At 34.6% G+C, this 22,839-nt stretch overlaps 1 protein-coding gene and 1 long non-coding RNA gene across 8 annotated transcripts in view; one reads left to right on the top strand and one right to left on the bottom strand.

Annotated features, from left to right (window-relative positions):
- Positions 1–27: 27 nt before the first annotated feature.
- SPON2 (spondin 2) lies at positions 28–22,839 on the bottom strand. Of its 6 annotated transcripts, none has more exons than XM_021269963.3 (8): positions 21,632–21,676; positions 18,208–18,241; positions 6,240–6,303; positions 5,214–5,439; positions 4,612–4,835; positions 4,159–4,350; positions 2,962–3,136; positions 28–792 (listed from the first exon to the last, which is right to left on the bottom strand). In XM_021269963.3, the coding sequence occupies exons 4-8, from the start codon at positions 5,434–5,436 to the stop codon at positions 614–616; spliced, it is 993 nt and encodes a 330-aa protein (XP_021125638.1). In that variant the 5' UTR covers positions 5,437–5,439; positions 6,240–6,303; positions 18,208–18,241; positions 21,632–21,676; the 3' UTR covers positions 28–613. The 6 variants fall into 6 exon arrangements, with proteins under 6 accessions (XP_021125638.1, XP_038034279.1, XP_027311522.1 ...); XM_038178351.2 differs by having other exon boundaries at positions 18,208–18,238; positions 21,632–21,674; XM_027455721.2 differs by lacking the exons at positions 18,208–18,241; positions 21,632–21,676 and adding an exon at positions 22,821–22,839.
- The window catches only part of LOC119716781 (uncharacterized), a 65,369-nt gene continuing 43,215 nt past the window's right edge, over positions 686–22,839 (top strand). For both annotated transcript variants that reach the window (XR_005265411.2, XR_011809279.1), the window contains exon 1: positions 686–814. This is a non-coding gene — a long non-coding RNA (uncharacterized lncRNA). The remainder of the gene's footprint in view (positions 815–22,839) is intronic.

Below are 22,839 nucleotides of genomic sequence, written 5' to 3'. Positions count from 1 at the left end.
GAGGAGAAAAAAAAAGACATTTTCATGTATTCATAAGTCTCAAGACAAGTTTACTCAGTCATATTATTCATTTAGCCATACTGCAAACATCTGGTCACTCTGATTTATGTAAATAGTTTCTGAAGAAAGGCAAGTAAAACATGTTTAGAAAGACGACAAAAATGCCAATAAATTATAATAAACATAATTTAGAGAAAAAAAATTAATTTCTAGGTATAAATAGTTGTAAATCAACAAATTACATCATTTAAGAATGTTACCAGTTTAGATTTTGTGATAGAAAGATTTTTACATGTATGAAGCGTAATCTTTCCAAATGTCTTCTTTTCTGCCACTAGAGGGTACTCCAAGAACTTACAGTATATTTATAACAAAGATTTATTTGGGTTTTCTGGTCTGTAAATGGTCAAGAACTGTTGTCATACTAAACCTTAAAAATTTAACCCCCAAAGAAACTTGATATTAAACAACAACTTTCAAAACCAGTCTAATATCTTTTCCGCAAAATAGTGCAGCATACCTGAATTATAAGGAACATTGAATGACATGTATTTTAGATTTAGTTAAACTTATCCTACTTTTAAATTATCTAAATTGTTATCTTTTATTTATTTCAGACACAATTATCTGGTTCGCATCCTGTTTCTTCATCCAGATTTGGACAAGGAGTCCCATTATTGGCAGGGTGAAGAAGTACAAAACGAGTTCTGATCTTGGTCCCTGGTTTTCTGCAAGGACCTCTACAGAGACCCCAGGAAGACCATTGGGAAACCTCACAGTCCAGTGGTGTTTCTGCAATATACACAATAAAAAGGTAACTACATAAATTTGTGCTAAAGGCAAATATATAGTTGGCAAAGCATTAAGGAATGATGATCAAGTAGTGTCCTTTCTTATACAAAAATACATCTGATATTAATAAAATCCATATGTCATCTTATAAATGAAAAGTCTGCTTTCAGCTCCTAAACCCAGGGACATTGGTACTATTATTGTTGCAGTCTAAAGACTGTCTGAGGTACTACATCAGTAGTGCAGCAGATTATTTATTGTATTGAAAAGATTTTAAAGTAATTGCATTCAAAAGATTACATTCCTAAAAACATGTACTGTCAATTTTATAACTCATTTGCCATTGCATAGCTTACTAAAAACGCTAGGATTAAAGGTTTTATCTGGTTTATTTATGTATACATGTATTTCTTTGGCAATGTATATTGTTCCTGTAGTTGTTCATATCAAATTCCATTGAACTCTAATTCCAATTTGCTTCAGAAGTAACAAAAGTCACACTTTCTAATCAGTAAATCTTCTCAATATTTTTTGGTATGTAAGCTACAATTCCCTTTACCAATAAAGATATTCTGTAAATACAAGCCTTCTAATACTAAATGTGTTTTCAATACAGTTTTAATTTAATTTAATACTGGAACTAAATAAATCAGAAATTCTAAAGTACTTTTCATATTGCGTACTTTCATTGAAGCTATCTGTCTTAAAAATATAGGTGCTTATTCATTAACCGGTTAAATAAAAATATTGCTTGTCACAGGAAATTGCATTAAATCTGTGTATTACAGCAGTTGTGGATAAAATAGCTGTGCACAAGACCACCTTCACGATTTACTGTATCAAATGTGTGACTTCTGGTATAAATTTCTGGCATTACAATGGAACCCAGTACTTCTGAACCCAATACCCATGCTTCTAGCAGGAACAAGTGACACGGTTTGATCTCTGATGATTAAATTTGTCCTTTTGCTTCAGGAATATATTTTTGAATAGACTGGTTTACTGGTTAATATACTATAAATTAAATCCTACATCCTCATTTTATTTTTTTTTAAATACTGTACTTTAAATGAATTGTTTTAGATTTAAATGCTAAAAAGGGCCAAATGTTCCTTTCAAATGTTGTGGGAAAGACATGACTGAAAATGTGATTTGAAGCGCTCACTTTGAATATGTCTTGTTTACTAATAGTAATACATTTAAGCATAAGTTGATGGAGACACTTATTGAAGTATAATTCATGTGTGGAGAATTAGCTTTATTTTTGTGATTATAAGGTGACTTTAGGACAAAGCTAGAGGCATTCAATCTTTAAAATTATTCTGGAGAAGCTCTTCTTGGAACATAGCAGATATTCTAGAAATACATTGGGGATGTAGCACATTGCTGCCCTTTTAATGGTATTTGGGATGTCAGTCTTCTTATTCTTAACCATTCCTCTTACAATTTATTAAAAATCACTAGAAGGCTATAAAGAGAATACCTAAGGTAGACACTAACTGGTATCTTTCCCTTGGAACAGATATAGTATTTTTTTTGTTTTGGAGATTAGAAAATAACCCTTCAGACTGACTTGAGTCAGATATTTAAACGTCACCTCTACCTAAATGAGTTTTTGGGGTAAATTTTTAAGAAAAGAAAAAAGAAAGAACAGTGTTTTTGTTGTCAGGATGTCTGCTGCTATCACAAATATCTCCAAGCCAATTGAATTATTTCAATTCTTATTTCACATAGCTACTAAGCCCTCTGACCCAGAGACAACAGTACTAGTTCTTTTTTTCCATCATCATGCAAGAATTTAAGCGGGAGTACTTACTTCAAAGTTGCAAAGAATTTGTGAAACTTTGTCTCTGATCAAATATTGTTTATTGCTCATAAAATGCACTGACCTATAGTGATACTAAGGCTTGAGTAACCCTCACTGTGGATACAACCCAACCCTTTGAACTACAGCTCAAATATGAAATCCATTCCTTATTTTTTCAGGGATTCTCTTTTATGTCAACTGGCTTGTTTTATTTCCCATATGTAAGTCTGGAAACTATTGCAATGCAGATAGAATATTCTGCCTAATCACCTATTTCATCCACATCCCCTGCCAGATTTCCACATATTTTCTGAATGAATAGAAATAACAGAATTGAGCATATCAAAGTGCCAATCACTTACCTGAGATGGTGTCTAATATTTCATTACTTTTAGCTGGCTGATTAAGATGAGGTATAGGAAGACCCAGCTGGTTTTTCTTTAATTTCACCATTGTTACTTGAGCAATAGGCGGCAAAATTTTGAGTTTGGGATAATAAAATGAATTTGCTGGGTGACTTGGGGAGGAACAAGTGATCTGTGAAATAAACAGGAAACCTTAAAGAAACTACATCATACTAGTAAGAAATAACTGGAAAATCATGTTTACACATCATGTTGATTCTTTTTGGCAAGCAAATTGCATTAAAATGGTTTCTTTGAATCCCAGTTCTCCAGACTACTGCCGGTAGTCCCAGACTTTTTGCCCAAAATGCTTTGGGATTGGGCACAATGAATTGTGCCATCCTTGGATGGAGGACTAGAACGGGAGGTACTGAAAACAGAGATATGTTTGGAATGGTTTGATGGGAAGCAGTGGATATTATTACAAGACAAAATACAAGATTATTAAATAGTAGTATTAGGTATGCTGTAGCAGCTGTTATGTGGGTATAGGAGGCCAGATGGATTGTTTTCTAGTTTCTCTGTTCTTTTTCTCACTGCTCATTAGAACAGCATTTGGCTTTAGAAGAACTGACCTTAAGGAAAGGACTGACTGAATGTTTATAGTATTCAAAACCTTTGAGTCAAGATGCTCTGTTTCCCACCACCCATAAATGACAAAAGCAAAAAGCAAGAAAAAAAAAAAGACTGGAAGTGGGGTCACTGCAGTAGCAATGAAGAATGTCTCTGCTTTCCATTAGCTCCTTTCCCTCAAATGTAGCAGTTTCAGGTTTCAGCAATACTTTCTACTGAAAACTCCTCCCCAAATCACTTACAATTCTCAACTTAGAACTGTCCTGTTTAGACACTTTTAGTCATGCCAAGCCTTTTTGGAATCTTTTTATTTTCCTATCTTTAAGAATTATTAAAAACCATGTTAAAATGCTCATATTTTACATAAATAACTTTACATGTAAGCCAAATAACAAGGTGTAGAAAATGAACAAGATCAGTAGGGTTATCAGCTATTAATAAATCCATGTAGAGAGAGCATTAGCACTCTCAAATACAGAAATCAACTTCACAAGAGAATCCATTGACTAATTAAATGATAGTTATCCTTTAAAGGGAGGACTCAAAATAGTACAGTATACTAAACTATGTATATACACCTACCTCTGTAACTGTATCCTGTGGAATAGTGGCAAAATTTGGGGAGGAAAATGTGAAACCACTGTCTGTTCCAGCATCATATGGAAATAGATCTACTGATACTTCTTCCACCCAGTGGTCTCCTTCACAGAGATTTAGGCTGTCAATACCCACGAACCAGTCGGGGCTTGGCACAATTCGTACAACGAATGAAACCTAATGAAACAAAACAACCCATCAGGATTGCATCACTTATATTCCAGTCCCTGTTATTGTAATTGCAACTTAACATTTTTGAAGGAAATGGTCTTTTATACACCTCTGCTTTATAGAACCCATACAGTGCTCCCTGCAATTAGACATGCTCTTATAGTAACATTTTTGCATTATCTTATTCTTACCAATGAGAACTCAAACATTTCGTTTTATGTAACCATTAAAAAAACTTTAAATATTAGTATGTGCATATGTACTTACTAAGGGATGTCTTGAACGCACTTCTAATTCAGTGGAAGTTTGTCCTGTACCACTGGAAATGGCAGGAGCAGAGAAGATTCCATGTACACTCTGAATTTTCTCTCCAGCTTCTTCTATTTCTTTCATTAATACCCATGCTTCACCCTTTTCAGCAAAATCACGTACACCATTGCTGGCATATTCATTTTTTTTCCACATGCTGTAGTCAGAACTATGAGTAACACCTATTTGAGTGAATACATTGCATGACATAAAAGTCTGTTTTAGATTGCCCCTATTTCTTCAGTTTCTCTGTTTTATTTCTGAGGTTAAAAAAAGAAAAATTGTGTATAAAAATGAGTGAACACTAAAACATTTGACTTATCACTGTTTATTTCAGCTGTAACCAATTGAAAACAGAAGTCAATTGAAAACAGTTGTAGATTTTTGAAAGCACTGTGGATACTTCAATTTCTGCATTTCATTCTTAATAACTTTGGCTCTTTTCTTTCTTTTAACATTAGTTATATTAAAATTTACTATTGAGAGGAAAAAATAAATAAATAAAAATCACAGTGGTCAAGAGATTTATCTGATCTTAAAACTATACATACTTCACTTACCTAGCATTGATGACCACTGTGCTGGGGGCCTATAAAGTGGATACTGCTTAGGGAAAGCAGTCTGGCTCCATTTCCCTGTGAAGATTATGCTGTACTTTGCAAGTTCCTCTGCTGTGCAAATAGAATCATCACGCACAGGCAGGCTGCTGGCATAACCTAGAATTGTTACAAGCAATGTCCAGATAATTTTGCTGGAGCAGTAGACAAACATCAAGTTTTCCATTCCCTTCCACGTGAAAAGGAAAAAAAAAAAAAAAGTCAGACGTATTAGTCACTCTAAACTCAAAACTGAAAAGAGTTACCTAATAAAATGTAACAGAGCATAAGATATAACAAAAAGAAAACATATATCCCAAACACTAAAATTGTTATGCTTCTAAGAACATTATTATAATGCTTTTGGATTTGATATTTCCAGGCTATATACTACAAATCCGTAATTCTACCTGGGACAAGTGTTTCTAATGAAAATAAAAATATCTTAACCTCGTTCATAGTACTACCTCAGAAAAATCTGTTTCTGATTTTCTTCTGAAATCTTATTAGAGTCACATCTTGAATTAATTAGAGTAGCAACTGTTTCTGTGGAAAACATTAGTGGTATATTTATTCTTCTAAAGATTAAATTGCAGGTTACTTTGCCAAAAGAAATGATTTATTTTAAATTTGTGTCCTACAAAGACTGTTTTATGGCATAACATTTAAAATCAAATACATTTCAAATATATATAAATTACTTTGCTGTCATAACTTGTGCATTAAAAAATACATCGCAATTGCTTCAGATTGTTAAAGCTACAGAGTTATTAAAAACCAATATTTTTTAAAAGTTGCTGTCATAAGCTGTGCAAATTTTGTTTTAAAATTAATATGATAATTGCATCAGGCTGTTGAACTCAAGCAATTGTTTAAAATAACAGCCTTAAAAATTTACTTTTAAATGCTTTTTTCCTTTGAGAGAACTATGCAAACATAACTAAAACACTAATAATATATTATTTTGTAAAAAGAGCAGTGAATACTCACTAAATATTTCCTCTGGAGCACTGGTAGGGGGAGAGCACCTGCTTTTGCTGGCAGCTGAGTTGGTCTGCAAGAGAAGACAGTAGGAGTCTTGCTATTTATGCCTGAAGAGGGTCCCTTTGGTCCAACAATTATTGTAATCTTTAGACTTTCCAGGTTTGCAAAAAGCATGCCATCTTCTTACTTGCAATCTTTTTGGATGGACTATCAGAGGTTTCCTGTGTGTCAGCTGGTTCAGGTTCCTATCAGAAGCTTGTAATGCCGAATAGACGAAATGCTTTTAAAAAAATACCTTGGATTCTTACTAATAGTTCGGGTTTTCTGGTGACTTTACAGTTCTCTGTTCTTATTAATGCCTCTAAGCTATACAAATGAACTGATTCCAATGCTGGAATAGTTCTAGTGAATACACTTTAAATGAGAAGCATGTTTTCTTGTAAGTTTTATTGTCTGACAGATGCTCCTTCCAAACATTTACAGAGAGCTTGCTCACTCTCACACACCATATGTATGTGTTCAAATAAAAGGGGTGAGGCAGCTAAAAAAGTCAAGAGGAAAAAAAAGTTGCATTTCATAATTGCACATACTCACACAGACTGTCTCCTGCAAATATGAATTAATTTAAAGTAGTACAGTGTATATTTTTGTGTTCTACGGTACCGTATGCTGGATGATGAAAGGGCTCTGTAACATTGTGGTTTCTTTGGAAAGAGTGGTTTTGGGAAGCTCTGAAATTTTTCTTAGCTGTCTTCAGAGTAAAAACCCCCAAATAAAAATCTCATTATTAAAGTTAAATCATACATCTTCTGTAACACAGTACATATACTTAACTCACTAAAATTATTTAAATTGTCTATGAAGAATTATGCTTAATACAGTGACCCAATTAAGAAATAATATTTAATATTTATTTTAAATCATTTTCCCTACAACCTTTTTAAAACGCCTGTAGGAAAAATAAGGGCTTTGTGCCATGCTTATAAGGTTAACAAATGCTACTGTGGCTGATCAGCAGAGGAAGTTCAAAAGTTTACAATGAACCATGAAGAAAGTCTTGCACAGAGTCTTCTTTTGAAATTGAGAGGAATGTCACTGAAGTACTTCCACAGATATCTAATAAGATGGTACAGCATATGGAAAAAAAAATGTTATTTTTCAGATGAGAATCCCAGGCCATCATAGCTTACGTGACATAAGCTATTGTCCACCAGGAGGGTGTTACCAACAAAGTAGTTTGAGCCTTGTGGCACTTTAAACGGAAATTTCTCCTTCCCTTCTGCCTCCTACCCATGGTAAATCAGCAAGAAAAGCCAAGATACAAATAAGTTGTGATGTCTAAAATGACGTTCATTTCCCTATTGTCCTGGCAAAATGGAATCTATTGAAAGTTTCAATATACATGGATTGAGCACCCGTAATCAACAATTCATGTATGTCTGGATAGATTTTGGGAACACTGTAGCAGATTAACTATTTAGACATGGTTGTACCCTCTATTTCCAAGGTTTCTTCCTCTGTCCTGTATTCTTCCCAGTGAAAACATCCATGTTTCCCATAATTTACTTCTGTTCCAGGAGCCAGATTCCCCTAAGAAAATGGGCAAAGAGACTCTGTGGATATTTTTACACCATTTTTTTGAGTGTTTGTTGTAGGATGTTACGTGAATTACATCCACCTCACACCCTCCTATGCACAGAATTCCAGATCCACAGGTTCCTTAGAGAATAGTCTACATACATCAGAAGTGGGTGATGTCTCCAGCTCATGCAGCCTTCTAGAGGCTATAAAAAAATTCCCATAAGTATTAGAATATGTTGCAGATAGAACTGTTAATATAAAATTGTGTACTACTATCTTTAAACTTCAGTTGGTTCTGTGGTTATCTTTATCATCAAATTACTGATCCAGCTAAATTCACATATTGAAACATGCTGTGACACTTCCAGGAGAACACTTAAACTGAGTACATAGCAATTAATTCTGCATCCAACACAGAATTATTTAGGAGATCAGACTCTTCCTCTCAAATAGAAATTACTGCCAAAAGGCACATCACCAGACTAGACCATTCTAGTTCCGTGACTACATGTTATGAATGGCTCCAGGAATAGGACAATACATGCAGGCAGAATAATTTGGCTCAGATATTATAAGGAAAACTTACTAAATGATGAAAGACTTAATCTTCGGAAGTCATGAACTTGGAAAGTCATTTGAGGTTTCTAAGTATGGATTACACAAAGAAATATCAAAAACGAGAAAAGTTTAGTTGATTCTCTCTTAGAATAGTACCTCATGAGGCTTTGTACTGAGCATCTGAGATGTCTTCCAGATTTACAATTTTGGGTAATCAGTTAATCCTTCTTCTAGAGTACCATTACTCCCATTTTTTGAGGTTATCAGACTCTTCAACTTAAATATACAGTTAATGGAAAACAACTGAGCCTAGATATTTTACTTTTCTACCTTACTACTTTGCTAATTAGGGACTTTGAAGTTTGAAAAACTGGAGAAGGATTCTTTCCTCAAAGTATGCAGGTAGATGGAAACTGGATTATAGTCCTTAGGCTCGCTCTCAGATCCTGGTCCAGAACGGAAATTTGCTTTGTTAACATTCCTACAGCGGACCATTCCTTATTTACAATAAGTGCTCTGCACTTATAGAGTTCTATAGAGGAATAGAGTTCTCAGGAGGAATAAAATCTTCAGAACCTACAAACTTATTCTTGTCTTTTTTGGTTTACACAGTGAAATTGTTGTACAAAATACAGCAAATTTAGATGTTATTTAATTATCTTCCCTTCCCCCTCTCATCACCTGCCACTCTCATCGCTGAAGGAGGGGAAAAAAGAAAAAGACACCTAATAATGTCAGAAAATACTGACTCCCAATCTTATTTCTTTTAATGGAAACCCTGCTAAGCATAATCAGTCTCTGACATTGTGAAGGACAGAATATCAAATTTAGTATCTCATAGTTGGGGAAAAAAAAAAAAAAGAAAAAAAAAAGAAAAAAAGAAAACTTTCCCCCCAAAAACAAACAGATTTCCACTCAATGAATTACATTCATGGCTGGGAAGCCACAGATGCCAAATTTCTGTGGGCCAGTAGTTGGAGAAAAAAATTGCTGTGGCATCAGAATCTTTGCTTGCATTCCTTCTTTGGTGTGCATGTCCCATTAAAAACAGATGAAAACTCAAGAAAAACTGGGGGGAAAAACTTCCATTTAGAAACCATTTTGCATATATATAGAATTGGATTTTTTTTTTCTTTCACAGCAATATATACATATTTTTTAAAGTCTGTGTGTTTTTTTTACACCTATTTTCCATCCATGTGCATACCTCTATGGTCCCTGAATGCTTAAGGCAGACAAAGCTTATTTTACTTAAACATCAGTGCTGAACTGCTCCTTGTATTTAATTTTGTTTGTGTCTGTGTGCAACTCTTGCTGTTTCTTGTCAATAAGAAAACAGTCTTACAGTTTCTGCAGGCTTTACTAAGATTCAGAGGGTGAAAGATTGAAAGTATAAAACAAAAATGTTGTGTGTGTGCTTTTTAAATAATGGTCATAACTGTTTCTAGAGTGTCCTGTATTTTTGGTAATCTAAAATAACAAAACAAGGAAAAAAAAAGCTCTGCTTAAAGATAGAGCAGTACATTTAGTATCATGTTGATTCTTGCATCATTTACACTATATGAAAACATTTATATGAACATGTTTAGGCTATTACACAGGAATATAGTGCATTAAAAGGGTGTAAATTCCATTTTGATTAGCCACAGAATAATTTAGTGCTTTCGCTGGTACGCAATGAGATTGGCATGATTAGTTAAGACTTTTCAATTAACCTGTAAGGTTAAGAAAAAGAAGATTGGACTAAAATGACTAATCTGAAGTTAGCTCGCCCACCTTTATTCAGAACAGAAGCTCCAGAAATTTTGTTTCTCTATTCCTAAAATATTATCTTACATTAAAACCTTACTAAAAAAAAATCCATTTTGCTGGTAAGTAGTACAACTTTGATATGTGAAGGCTGTTTAATATGCTTCTGAATAGCTAGCATCTCTTTGTGTACCAAGAAAAACATAACATTGTATTACTTAAGAAGGATTAAACACCCATACTTTCTCTCCTGCAGTTACCATGGATACATATTATGGGCACTCAAAAATGCCAAAAGGTTTATGTTCAGTCAAAACCCTCTAAATTGTAAAATCTGAATATCAGAGTGGTAAGCAGCAGAATATTGTACCATGAAAATGTTATGGTGTCAATTTGGAAGACTTTATAAAATACAATGCAGAGCATTCCTAATACTGGATGTTGCAATGGTAGTTAAGGCAACTTTGAATTTCAACTTATCTTTTGGGATAGGGATTTAGTTTGCAGACTAAGGCATGTAAAATATGCGTATGCATATGATCTTGATATGTGAATTACCACTTTGTATAATGGAGGTATAATCATTATAGTCACTATAATCTAGAAAACTGTTCAGCTCACCCTTTAATTCATACCTGTATTTGACCAAATGAATAGCCAATGAGTAGCTCTCTTGTCTCCACTAACTGTATTATTAGGCTCTCTGTTGGCCAGACACCTAGCCCACATAAGTAACTGATTCAGGTATCTTTATCTGTTACTGAATCTAAAACCAGGTGCACTTCATTAAATGTTCCCACTGATGTCTATAATCAAGGTTCAACCCTCTGGTAGTTCAACCTGCTGCACCCTGTATTTTAAGTTTACAGATCCCCATTTCAAGGGTGTTGGGTTTTGTTTTTTTGTTGCTTCTTGGTTTGCTTTGTTTTTTAATTAAGGGCTCATTGAGAATTCAGACCAAGATAAGGAAAAATTCCAGCTTTATTGACCATGGTGACACTGCTCAGTAAGAAACAGCTCCAGCATTCATCTATCATCTATATTTAAGTCACTTTTAGTACTGAAAAGCCTAATTTGCCTTTTTTCCATCCTCCAAAATTCTACAGATCTGGGCAGAAAAACAGCTTCTTTGACCTGTTCATCAGGCTGGTATTCTGAGCTGTGGGATGAGGGCCAGCTTTCAGAGCCCTGTGCTAATCTGCAGAGTGCCTGCAGCAGCAGCATTAGCTGATTGGACTGTCCAGTATACATGACTTAGCAGAACTCTGAAACAAGCTGAATATTTAGAAGACGCTAACCTTGTAGATCTGACTCAGACACTTGTGGGAATCCCTGCTTTTAAATTTACTTTTGATATTTGCAAGAAAACCTCTAAGTCAAACAAAAAATTCCTTTGAAGAGAATCTAATATACAGCGTACTACAGCTTCATTGCAGTACCAGACAGGTTATTTTTGTGGTATTGTGCAAACACACACAATATAAAAGTGTCTTAATATATTACTTCATTCCATTATTCATTTTTTACATTGGGTGTACAGCCTGTACGATACGTGTTGACTTTCTAAAACCAGCTTGATGCTTCTTTTGCCCTGTAGAAATGCCATGTTTCTCTGGCAGCACTGTAGAAGACCACCAAATTAAATTTTGGAAGTAGTCACTATCAAGGCAACTCTTCACCATCAGTTGTGTCGATTCCTCTTGTGTTTTTGTTGATGTTGTTTGTTTGTTTGACTGTTTGTTTTTAAAGGCCTTAAATATACTAATATACTTCAATGATACCTGTGGAGTTTTAAGAGTTGCATTTTTAAGTCATGTGAATAATATTAAAAATGAATTGGTTTTTCATGAAATGTCGTTCATATATCAGATTCTGCACATAACTCATTCAGTAAAAGGTCCATTATTTGTGACCATCACAACAGTCAACCAGTGGAACAGTTGGCCAAGAGATGCAGTGCAGTCTGCCTCCTTGGAAGTTTTAGGATGAGACCGGATAAACACTAAGTAATCTGATCTGAGCTCAAAGCTGACCCTGCTTTGAGTTGGAGGTTGCACTAAAGACCTCATGAGGTCCCTTATAACTTCAAGTATCCTATGGTCCTATGATATTGTTTCTGATCTTATTCCAGCACTTCAGGCACAACACTTTCACTTATCTAATACTTTCATAGGTTCTCTACACATCTGTGGCTTCTTTCATATGTAATACTGGGTATGTAATAGCAAAAGAAAGGCTTGTAAAGGAGGGTGACCTAGGGCTGATTTCAGTGGAAGACAGAATACGTCTGTGGCATTTGATGGAATACAATGCAGAATTCCTTGATTTAGCACCAACCGATCTCTGTCTGAAACAAGAGAAAGGTAAATGCGCAGGTGATCATGAAGGTAATTCATTGACTGAGAGACAGGATCTATTAGTTCAGAAACAGTTCCATGCTAACACAGTCTTATTTTGAGTTCTGAGAAAAGCTCTATGCAGCTATCTCTGCACATTGATCAATGACAGTAACTTACATAGAAATGTTCATCTGCTTGTTCAGAATCTCTGCATGGAACACAAATAACACTGCAGAGTACTAAAAGCATGCCCACTGAGTTTATTATAGGAAACCTCACATATTTTGTAATCCCTCACAGAATAAGCAATATTGCAAAGCATTTTTTACAGCATTTTATAAACACGTTATGAAGTCAACCCCTATCAACTGGATTCTCTTAATTAACAACACTACCAACATTTTGTTGAAGGAGTCAAATACATCCTCATTTAAAACATTTGCAATTGTGAATTTATAATAAAGGCATGATGCTGCATATATAAATAATTGTTTTATAACTTGTTTATAAATATGACCAAATGTACGGGAAGAAGCTTTCAACAAAACTAACAGCTTTGACAGCAGAAAAAAATATAGATTTTAAGGCATATATAAGAGCACAAAAAACCTTAAGGGTAGTAAAGGACAGCACAAACAAAACTATTGTGTAGACTTTTGTTTCTGACCACAGGCTAGACTCCTTGTCCAAAACAAGGATCTTGCTATTATCCAGAAATAATGAATTAAATAAACGGCTCTATTCACTCTTTGATTCTCAGCAAAAGTAAGGGAAACATGAAAACTAAGATTTATTTATTTTTCTAAATGATTATTTCAGCCAGTATTGTGGAAAGTGAAATTCATTTTTTAGAAAGTTTATTATTTTGAAATTGAAGAAAACTACTCTTTATATAATGGGTTATATAATTCCTTGTAATTTTTACTGCAATTTCAGACCCCTGCATTATTAATAATCATAAGTGCCTGAATGTGAATTTTATTTATCAGTTATTACAATGAAAAAGTGACCTCAACAAAGATAATGTAAGTTTTCTCCATTATATTCTGCATTAACTACAAATAAAGGATAAATTGATATCAATTTATATTTTGGGAAGCTGTGCTGCTCATTTACTTCTTTTACTTCTAAAACTAAATCAGTGTAAAGTATTGTTCTAGGAAGCACTGTATTGCTAGAAATGCTTGAATGGATTTTTAATTCTAAAGCACTGGTATAAATATGAATAAGTATCAACAGAAATACCCTATGATTATGCCAGCATGAATATAATAAGAATCTGACCTATTATTTTAAAATATGTAAAACTCATATTGTAATTTCTTTTGTCAATAGAAAAGCCATTGGCCAGACAACATTTTAATTAACCACCCTGAATTCTGTTTGTGGATTCCATTAAGAAAGGATATTATTCTTCACTTCTTGTCCTAACCTGTTCTTCAAAGCTACAACGCAGTTTACTGAATATATTGTCACTTACAGGTACTGGGAAACTGTCCTAGCAGCTGTCTGGATGTCATTTTTATAATTATGAATTGAATGCATTATTAGAAGCAAATATATATATATATTACATGAAAGTGCTACAGGTTAATAAAACTGAGAGGTAAATAAGCGTAGAACTGGGTAAAGACTTCGGTGATAATTTACATTCTTCCCTTTCTCACCTTTAGTTTGCTATATGGACAGTAATTGACCTATATGACCATAATAATATGACGCATTCCTAGCTGTCTCTAAAATTACTATAATAGAAAAAGGCAAACCAGTTAAAATTGGAAATTTAAAAGTGTTGATAATGAATGCTCAGAAAAGCAGTGCAAACTGAACACTAATCTTGGATGTATATAGAAGGTAAAATCATGTTCTTTAGTGATTGTTTTGACTCAGCAAACCTATGTGGTAAGTACAAGAATGTATTCCTAAATTTTTAATGGACAATACTTAATATTTAATGAATCTATTTAATCAAAAATATTTAATCAATTTATTTCATGGAATCCTAGAAACACAAGTTGGAAGGGACCGCTGGCTGTCTTTTGTCCAACCTCTTACTCAAAGCTGGGCTGTACCCAGCTAGGTCAAGCCAGTTTTGTCTGTCTGAGTCTTTAAAGGACCAAGGGTGAAAATTTCCACCACCTGGCTAACCAGCTGTAATGTTGTTCCTTATGAAGCAGTTCTTTCTCCTGAGCAATCTGAATTTCCCAAGGTACAACCTGTGGCCATTGTCCCTTACTACCTCATCTGGCATTATCAGTAAGAATTTGGGCATTGTTTTTCTTTGATGGGAAGAACCCTTCAAATTTTTGTAGGCTACAAGATTGCCCTTAACTTCCTCTTCACTAGACTAAACAAGCTCGGTTTAGTCTGAGCTCACTCAGCTCTCCTCATACATCGTGTAGTCTGACTTGTCTTGATAGGCCTCTGTTAGACCCTTTCATGTCTCTCAGCATCCTTCTTGATTTGGGAATCTCAGAACTGAATACAGTAATCTGTGTGACCTTCCAATGTTTAGTACAGCATGTAACAACATCCCTCAGTCTGCTGGCCTTGCAAGTCCTGTTGTAGCCCAGTGTGCATTTTGCTTTATTCATGATGAGAAAGAGCTGCTTGCTCTCATTCAGCTTGGGGTCCAAAATAATACCCAGGTTCTTTTCAACAGTGCTTCCATTCAGCCTGTTGGTTCCCATCCTGAGCTGATGCACAAGTTATTTTGCCCCAGGGGCAGAACTGTGGACTCCTTGTTGAACTTTTTGATGTTGATCTTCTCAAGATTATGAAGGTCTACCTGGAGAGCAGATTTGCTGTTTGTCTTGCCAGTTACCCCACTGATTTAGTATTGTCATCAAATTTGCCAAAAATACACTGTTTCCTCAAATACTGTGTGTTTATAGTATTCTGTAGTATGATATAAAGAAAAAGAATTTTACCTTTTTCCAGATGTGGATCCTCTGCCTTTTTCAGAAGTTCTAAAGTCTTTCTCTAGGACTTTTCCTTTTAACAAGCTTTCAGTAGTCACTACCAATACTCTGTTTAACACCTTTCTTTCATGCTTGTATCTCCTACTTTTCATGTTCAATGTTTCAGAAGCTACATCAGCATTTGCCTTCCCTGCTGTTCTAATTCAGACACAGATGTCTTTATCTTAATAGTGATTTTGACAGTTCTCTTGGCTAAGTTACTTTTGGCAAATTAGATTGTGTAAGCAGCCTTTCTCTTTTACTACTTGTGAATAAAAATAGTCAGAGATACTGAGATGCCGACAGTGAAAGATTTTACAGAAGCATATATCTGCCAAATTTTGGATCATCCCCAGTGACAGTATCAATATTTTCCCTTTAATTGTTATTCTAGTGTTATAAAAACTGATATAAATACATACAGTCATGTCCTTGAAACTGCAGGTGAGAGGATGTTTTCTTATTCTTAGCATAAGCTACCTTTGCAATGCTTACAATGGTGACAGTATTGCCTGACCTGCCTTTTCCCCACCAAAATAAAATAAAATAAATTTGTATTTCTGAAGACAACAGTTCATAAAATCTATGGTGAATTACATAGTCATTTATGAAGATAAGTCTAGACATATTACACACAAACCCCAAACCATTATCACAGAAATTGCATAATTTCACAGTATCGAATTATTTACACGCTTTCTTTGTTGGATCTTTCAAAAAAGTCCTATCAAATATGTCAAATCAGACAATAAGTATTATAATTTTTGCTAACCATTACTTTCTAACACCAATCCCTTGTCATCTCATCTAGCTGCTGTAATACAACAGATAGTAACAAGCAAAGTATGGTGCAACTTTAATTCTTTTATAAGAATTGTACAGTTTGAATGTAGGTTGTAGTGCTTCTACAAAGGCTGTGACATCTAGATTCAGTTCATGTTCAGTAACACTGTCAGTTATCCCAAAACACAAAGGGACGGGTTTAAAAAAGAAAGGTTGTGTATAATGCTTTATGCACAGTTCACAGATCAATGCTTTTTTGTTGATAATTTCATCCAGTAACTTTGGCATTCATTTTACTGGACCATGCGTATTGTCTGAGGATGCAGGACAGCAGAGAAGTTGGCCAATCTATGGGGGCTCATAAATCCTTGAATTTGTAATGTCAAACCACAGATTTTATAAATTAATTATCTGATAAACAGAATGTAAAAAACACTTTGTGGTGTGGATTATAAGATAGCTGCTTTTTTGGAGAACTTAAATGTTTGATTTTAGCATCTACAGATGGAAAAACATGCAAAGACTGAAGAAGAAAGAAAACAGTATTAGAGTATGCTCTTAGATTTCTTGTACTAACCAGAGCCTAGCTGTCATCACAGATTAGATCAACTTCAAGATTTTGAACAGCAAGCTTATTTTTCCATGGTATCTAGTCCATTATAGTAGCTATTCGTCTCCTGCTACCAGCAGGCCTGGCCAAATAAATTACCCCAGGGATAATTTACTAATATTTCTATAGTCTTTTCCAAATAAGGAAGAGGGGGCCTCCATCTCAGAAAGCTTATATCTAAACATTTGCGTTTATGAGGTTATGTTGTGATTCTGAGGAAGTCTGAGCCTTGAGGTAGTACTAACCAATCTTATCTGCAGAGTGAGCATGCCCTAAGACACTAAAGTGGTTCTAATCTTTGTGTTTTCTTTGAGCACAGACAACCCCTTAAAACCAAGCAAATGCAGATCAAGTCTGCAGATGATGCAGACTAAATAAAAGTTTTGAAAACAAGCCTTCCCCCTGTTTTCTATTTCCTTTCAGAACGAGTCTCTCCTTCCAGATGCTCTGGAGTCCAGCAATTCGCGCTGCCTTCATGGGTTGCAGCAGCCTTCACACAGTCTCCCTCTGGGTCTCTAGGAATGTATCCTCTCCTTGACCTCTGAGGCTTGGCTGTAGATCTGCTCCTTTGCTACAAGCAAGCCATGTGCTTTCTCAGGAGCCTTCCAGTCTGCATGCAGACACTGTAATCTCCTCGCCCATCCCCTGTCCACCTGACCCAGGCTACCACAGCCAGGAAAAAGCAAGAGGCAGCCCTTCTCACTGCTGCTCTGTCACACCCTTTGAAAATAAAGCAGAAAATGGAGGCTAAACAGTGAACAAAACACCATCTTGGCATCTGTCATGAAGATAAGTGGCAGAAATAGGAGGTACTCTGCAGTCCCTGCAAGGGTTTTCCCAGCTTCTGGATTCAGAAGTGCACCCTGGCCATTTGCCTACCTCAATAAGACCTGGGTGAGGCCTCGACTCATCAGCTCTCCTTACGCCCTGGTTTCTGGGGAGAGAAGATCCAGATACATGAGCCAGAATGGTTCAGGTGTATGCTCATATTGCTGAGTCTGGATTACAATAGCATAGTCCAGAATGAGGGCAATATGCATATATTTATATCAGGCAGAATACAGAAAAGAGTTAATGGGTAGATGTTACAAAGATAATTAAAATGTGTCCACCTCTTTGTCTCACCCCTGCAGTAACTCTCAAAAACATTAAATAATTATCTGCTCAGCTTCTACTAGTGCTAACTGTTGTCATGGCATCTGAGTGTCTCCTAATATTTAAAAACAAAAACAAACAAACAAACAAAAAACCACTGTGCAGATATATTTGTGCAGATGAAAAACAAAGCATAATATCAGAAAGTTTCTACTGCAGGAATAATCAGTGAAACAGAAGTCTGCTACAGAATGTAGATTTTTGTAGGAAGGTGACATACTGTGAATTGAAGTTCTCACCTGAAGCAAGGACAGCCTCTGGGATTTACCCCTGCTGGATATTAGGAGAGAAAATAGACAAGAATTAAATAAACCCCTTTGGAAATGTGAATGCGAATGCAAAAAAACACCATGAGGGTGGTTTTTTTGAACTCTTCAGCAGGATTCTTTGGCTACATCAGATTTCAAAAACTGTTCATCAATTAGGGTAATATGTATAATGCTAATAGTGTAACTGGAAATAAGTTATAAGCACAATATTAAGAAGTACAATAATACTAAAAGGATGGCTGAGGATACTACGTGTATAGTACCGAGAGAAAAGGGTCATATAGTTTTTAAAAATCTATCACCTTTGTTTTATCCATCAGACAAAGAGCCTCTGAAGAGACACATCACAAAACCTTCAGACAGTAACATCTGGAAAATCTCTAGAAGTAGCTTGCTTTTCTAGAGTGATACAAGACTGCCTTGAGTTATCCATAGTATTTTATACAAGTCATCAAGACTGTAAATTTACACTCAGAGACAAAGATAGAGAAAGGATGTGAATTAAGACAGATTTTCACCAAGGAACTTGGCAAAAAAAAATAAAAAGAAATTCTGGAAACCCAATATAATTACCTCATAACTGAGGTCCTAGGGGAAAAAAATAAAATAAATCCAGATACATAGAAGTAGTTTTGATCTAAAATCCATGCAGATTTTTCTTTTTGAGGTACTAACCTCTGACCCTATTCAATTCATTCACTTGTTTTCAGTATCTGTTGTTTATATCCTGTGTGGTTTTTTTTTCACTCTGATGTAATATTTCAGGGTATGAAAAGGCTTTTAGAGGAATGATGTACCTTCTCTTATTTCCAGCATTCTTTCACTGATCTCTCTTGAGTAATGCTCAAGTGTATTTATTTCTTCAGTGTAACCAAAACATGAGAAAAAAAAAAAGGGAGGAAATCTAGACAGCATAGAAAATCTCAGACATACCTGGATGTCACATGGACAGGTGTTTTCTTATATGTACAATGATAAAAGAAGTTATTTTCATATTTTGAAAAAAAAAAAAAAAATGGAACATTTAGGTTAGGAATATCAGTTCACAGAGCGCCTCTCAAATGTTCATCATATAGAGAGAAAGAGAATATGTAAGAGTGAAAAAATAATTAATTTAAAAGAATGAAACAGTAGCTAGTGGATTTAGCAAATCCAGGGGATTTTTACCTGTCTGATCATATTTGTTCTTTAAATTTTTTCTCTCTTTTAATTTCCTTTATTAGATGAAAGTGCATTTTATGTCATAAAAGCCTTTCATTTTTTGTCTATATACTTAGATATATTAAAATAAGATATTTCTTCTTTCATTTTCTCATCAGGTGGAAAATTTATGAAAATGAGAAAGTAGTTCAGTGGATGGAAAATTAGTATTTTCTCTCATAAACTTGGCCAAGAAAGATTTGGAATATTTACTAAAAAACTCCCAGAATGCAGCACTATTTCAAAGTTGGACTGGAGCTGAGTATTTGTTTTCTTATTTGGCTAACATTCCATAAATCAAGTATACCCCTTCTCAAGTTAGTTTTAACTGTTTCTACCCAGCTTTTCAGTGAGCTACTACAAAACAATCTCACCATACCTTTTAGATGACCAAACACACTTGCTAATACAAGCTTTTCAGGTCAGGACATCAATATTCTCCAGCTTTGCAGAGAGAAATTCAATTACTTAATATCATTGTTAGGTGGCTTTGGTTCTAATAATCACAGAGAAAGTGTATGTCAATATTTTACCTTGGGTGTAATCTTCTGAAGCAAATTTTCTGATCATTCCCATTCACCATGCTTTCATTCATACTATGGACTAGTCTTGGAGCCCCATGCAAACTGAATTTTGGAATGGAAGTAATCAGAAGGTGAGCTTTGGGAAGCATTCAGTCCACAGGATAAGACTAAAACTAGCCCAGAATTAAAGCCCCCTAAAACATGTGAATGCTAGACCCTTAGTACTGACTATTTCATTTTATTAATCTACTTCTATTGGTCTCTGCTACTTGCCAATGTGGACATAATTTCCAACTGAACTTAGACCTCACAAGATGCAGAACCTAATTCTAAAGCACTTTAGGCACTAAAAAAGTCTTAAAAATAAATATAGGAGTTAAGGATGTGATCTTATTTGGGACAAGAAAATGTCATTAATTGGTTATCTGCATCTTTAAACGCTTAATCATCTTTTGAAATCCAAACCTCACATTTCTGTGCTGCATTTCCAATTTCTTAAAATGGGGATAAGTAATATTACTGAGTTTGACAGAATCTGATGAGATTAAATATATTAAAAACTGAGCTGCTCAAATCGTTGAATAAGAGGGTTGTATAAGTCTGTAACACAGATTGCTTTCATATCACAGATCAAGGTTAAACAAAGGCTAAAGCTCTGCATGCATGATTTGCAAATGCAGTTATGCTAATAGCATGATGATCTTAATTAGATGATCAGCTGCATATCTGACTTTTGATAATAAGTCCTAATGTGACTTGCTAATCAATGTCAGATATGGGAATAGAATGTAGAATTTCTGACTTGTGAATCCATGCACTAATTGCTAAACCAGACTGCCTCCCTAATGTTATCCTTCACTTCAAAATGTTTTATCTTCTGCTTGTACTCATGTGTTATTTGAACAGCTCTTTGTACATTCAGACTGTTAAGACCAGAAGAATCCACTGCAATTATTTTATCCGACTTCTAAATAACATGGACCAAAGAATTTCTTTCTATCTCATATTGGGACATTGCTTTTTTTTTTTTTTTACTTTTTTTTTTCTTTTTACTATAAATTAGTGTTGTCAGTCTTAATTTTTGATTGTGCTAAAGAATATTTTTTTCAAAGGCATCCAATTTTGATTTCAAGATTCTAAATTATGATCAATTTGTCACTTTCTATGAGAACTGTCAATTATTAATTACCCTCAATGTAGTGAGATGCTCAAAAATAAGGTCAAGTTCATCCTGCTCTTAAAAGTTGCATTTAATTGCAAGTTTAAATATTTCTGGCTTCTGCTTGCAGCCATAGTTATGTCTTGCCTTTAACTGCTAGATGAAAGATTTCTATGTATCAGATCACAGAGTGCTGTATAAAGAGGACTATGAAAGAAAATTAATCACTATAATCACATTGCTTAATCCACTGTGGGAAGTAGCTCAGATAGCTAAAAAAGAACCACAGTAGAATATAATTATTTTAGCTTCAGTTGCCTTTTTTTTTTTCTTAGCCAAATAGTCATATAGACAAATTTTAAAAAGAAACTATTACAATAAATAAATAAATAAATAAATAAATGTATTTTTAAGTGAAACTGAAAGATTCAGCTGTATTCATTGTGCTCTCAAATGGACGATCCTTGGATTCTATACCTGAAGAGCAGGGGAGGAAAAAAAGAAAACAAACCGTTTTTTTCTTCCTGAAAGCCCAGGGTGTAGTTGTCAGCTGTTCCATTGGGTTTTGTCAACACATCAGAAAATCATCTTAGCAACTGGGATTCCCATTAATTAGCTCATTGGAATAAATACAGCTGTCAAAGAAAAATAGGGTATTGTGGAATTTCCACACACAATAAATCATTACCCCTCCAATGGACAAATGTTAGAATTAATCAAACTGAAGAAATACATGAAGCTGACATGACAGGAAAATAACAAATGTTATGATAACGCACTGAAGCTAAGCTTTCTTTGTATAAAATTATTAAATGAAATGTAGCAAAATTTTATACCAACGTGTTGGATGTGTATAAAATTGCTACCAGTTTAAAAAATCATATAAAACCAAAGAGTAAAAACTTAACGTACAGAAAAAATGGAAGAAGGTATTTTTTCTTCTGAATGCAGAATGCCACATACAATGGTATATGTACAATAGTTTATACAATAACAACAACAAAATATATGAAAAAGCTGTTATACCTGTATTTAACTTCATTTCTACCAACTGAAATGTTAATAGATTCTGGCCTAATTGTTACATGATGTGTTATTCTTCATCTTATGCACAAATTTACTGAAGGGAGGGGGAAATCAGCAAGATGTTTCTCATTTAAAAAGTGCATATTTGCTGCTGCAGCTGCAGCTTTGGCTTCATTTCATAGTTTGAGCTCTCAAAGGGCATAGAAAGGAACAGTAACAGCCACTATGGCCCCAAACTTATCACCTCCTAAATAGAAAATGGAAAATTTAGACAGGAAGAGAATTAAACATGTTTTCTCCACTAGTAAAGAACTTTCAGAAGAGAAAACGTATGCTTTAAGTTACATAGTTAAGCCATTGTTAATGGACCAAATTCAACAAAAGAAAAAACCAACAAACTTCACTAATTTTGAAAATGTTCAGTTTTCTCTTTCTCCTGTTGTACTGTGCTTTTCTGACCAGTCTTCTTTTCACTGAGAAAGCTCGAATGAGTCTGTCATACAGAATTACAAGCAGAATTTCAGCTCCCACTGAGAAAAAACTCAGCCATTTAATTCTTTTGAAAATATACGCATCTATACCAACAGATTCCGTTTGTATAACAGCAATATCCACACTATAAATTATGGAATAATATCAGAACATTCATTTTCCATGACCTTTCAACTCCTCACCTCTGCTCTGATCATGAAT

This window comes from Anas platyrhynchos, chromosome 4, assembly GCF_047663525.1.
Source record: "Anas platyrhynchos isolate ZD024472 breed Pekin duck chromosome 4, IASCAAS_PekinDuck_T2T, whole genome shotgun sequence".
NCBI lineage: Eukaryota > Metazoa > Chordata > Aves > Anseriformes > Anatidae > Anas > Anas platyrhynchos.
This window is presented reverse-complemented; position numbering and strand designations above follow the sequence as displayed.

Bases quoted from the DNA above. Each gene is read 5' to 3' on its own strand.
- SPON2 (XM_005016119.6), bottom strand. From the start codon at position 6,407: ATGCTTTTTGCAAACCTGGAAAGTCTAAAGATTACAATAATTGTTGGA. The intron at 3,137-4,158 runs GTAGGTGTATAT...TTTATTTCACAG, and splicing joins CACAGGATACAGTTACAGAG to ATCACTTGTTCCTCCCCAAG. The intron at 793-2,961 runs GTAAGTGATTGG...TGTATATTGCAG, and splicing joins AATATTAGACACCATCTCAG to AAACACCACTGGACTGTGAG.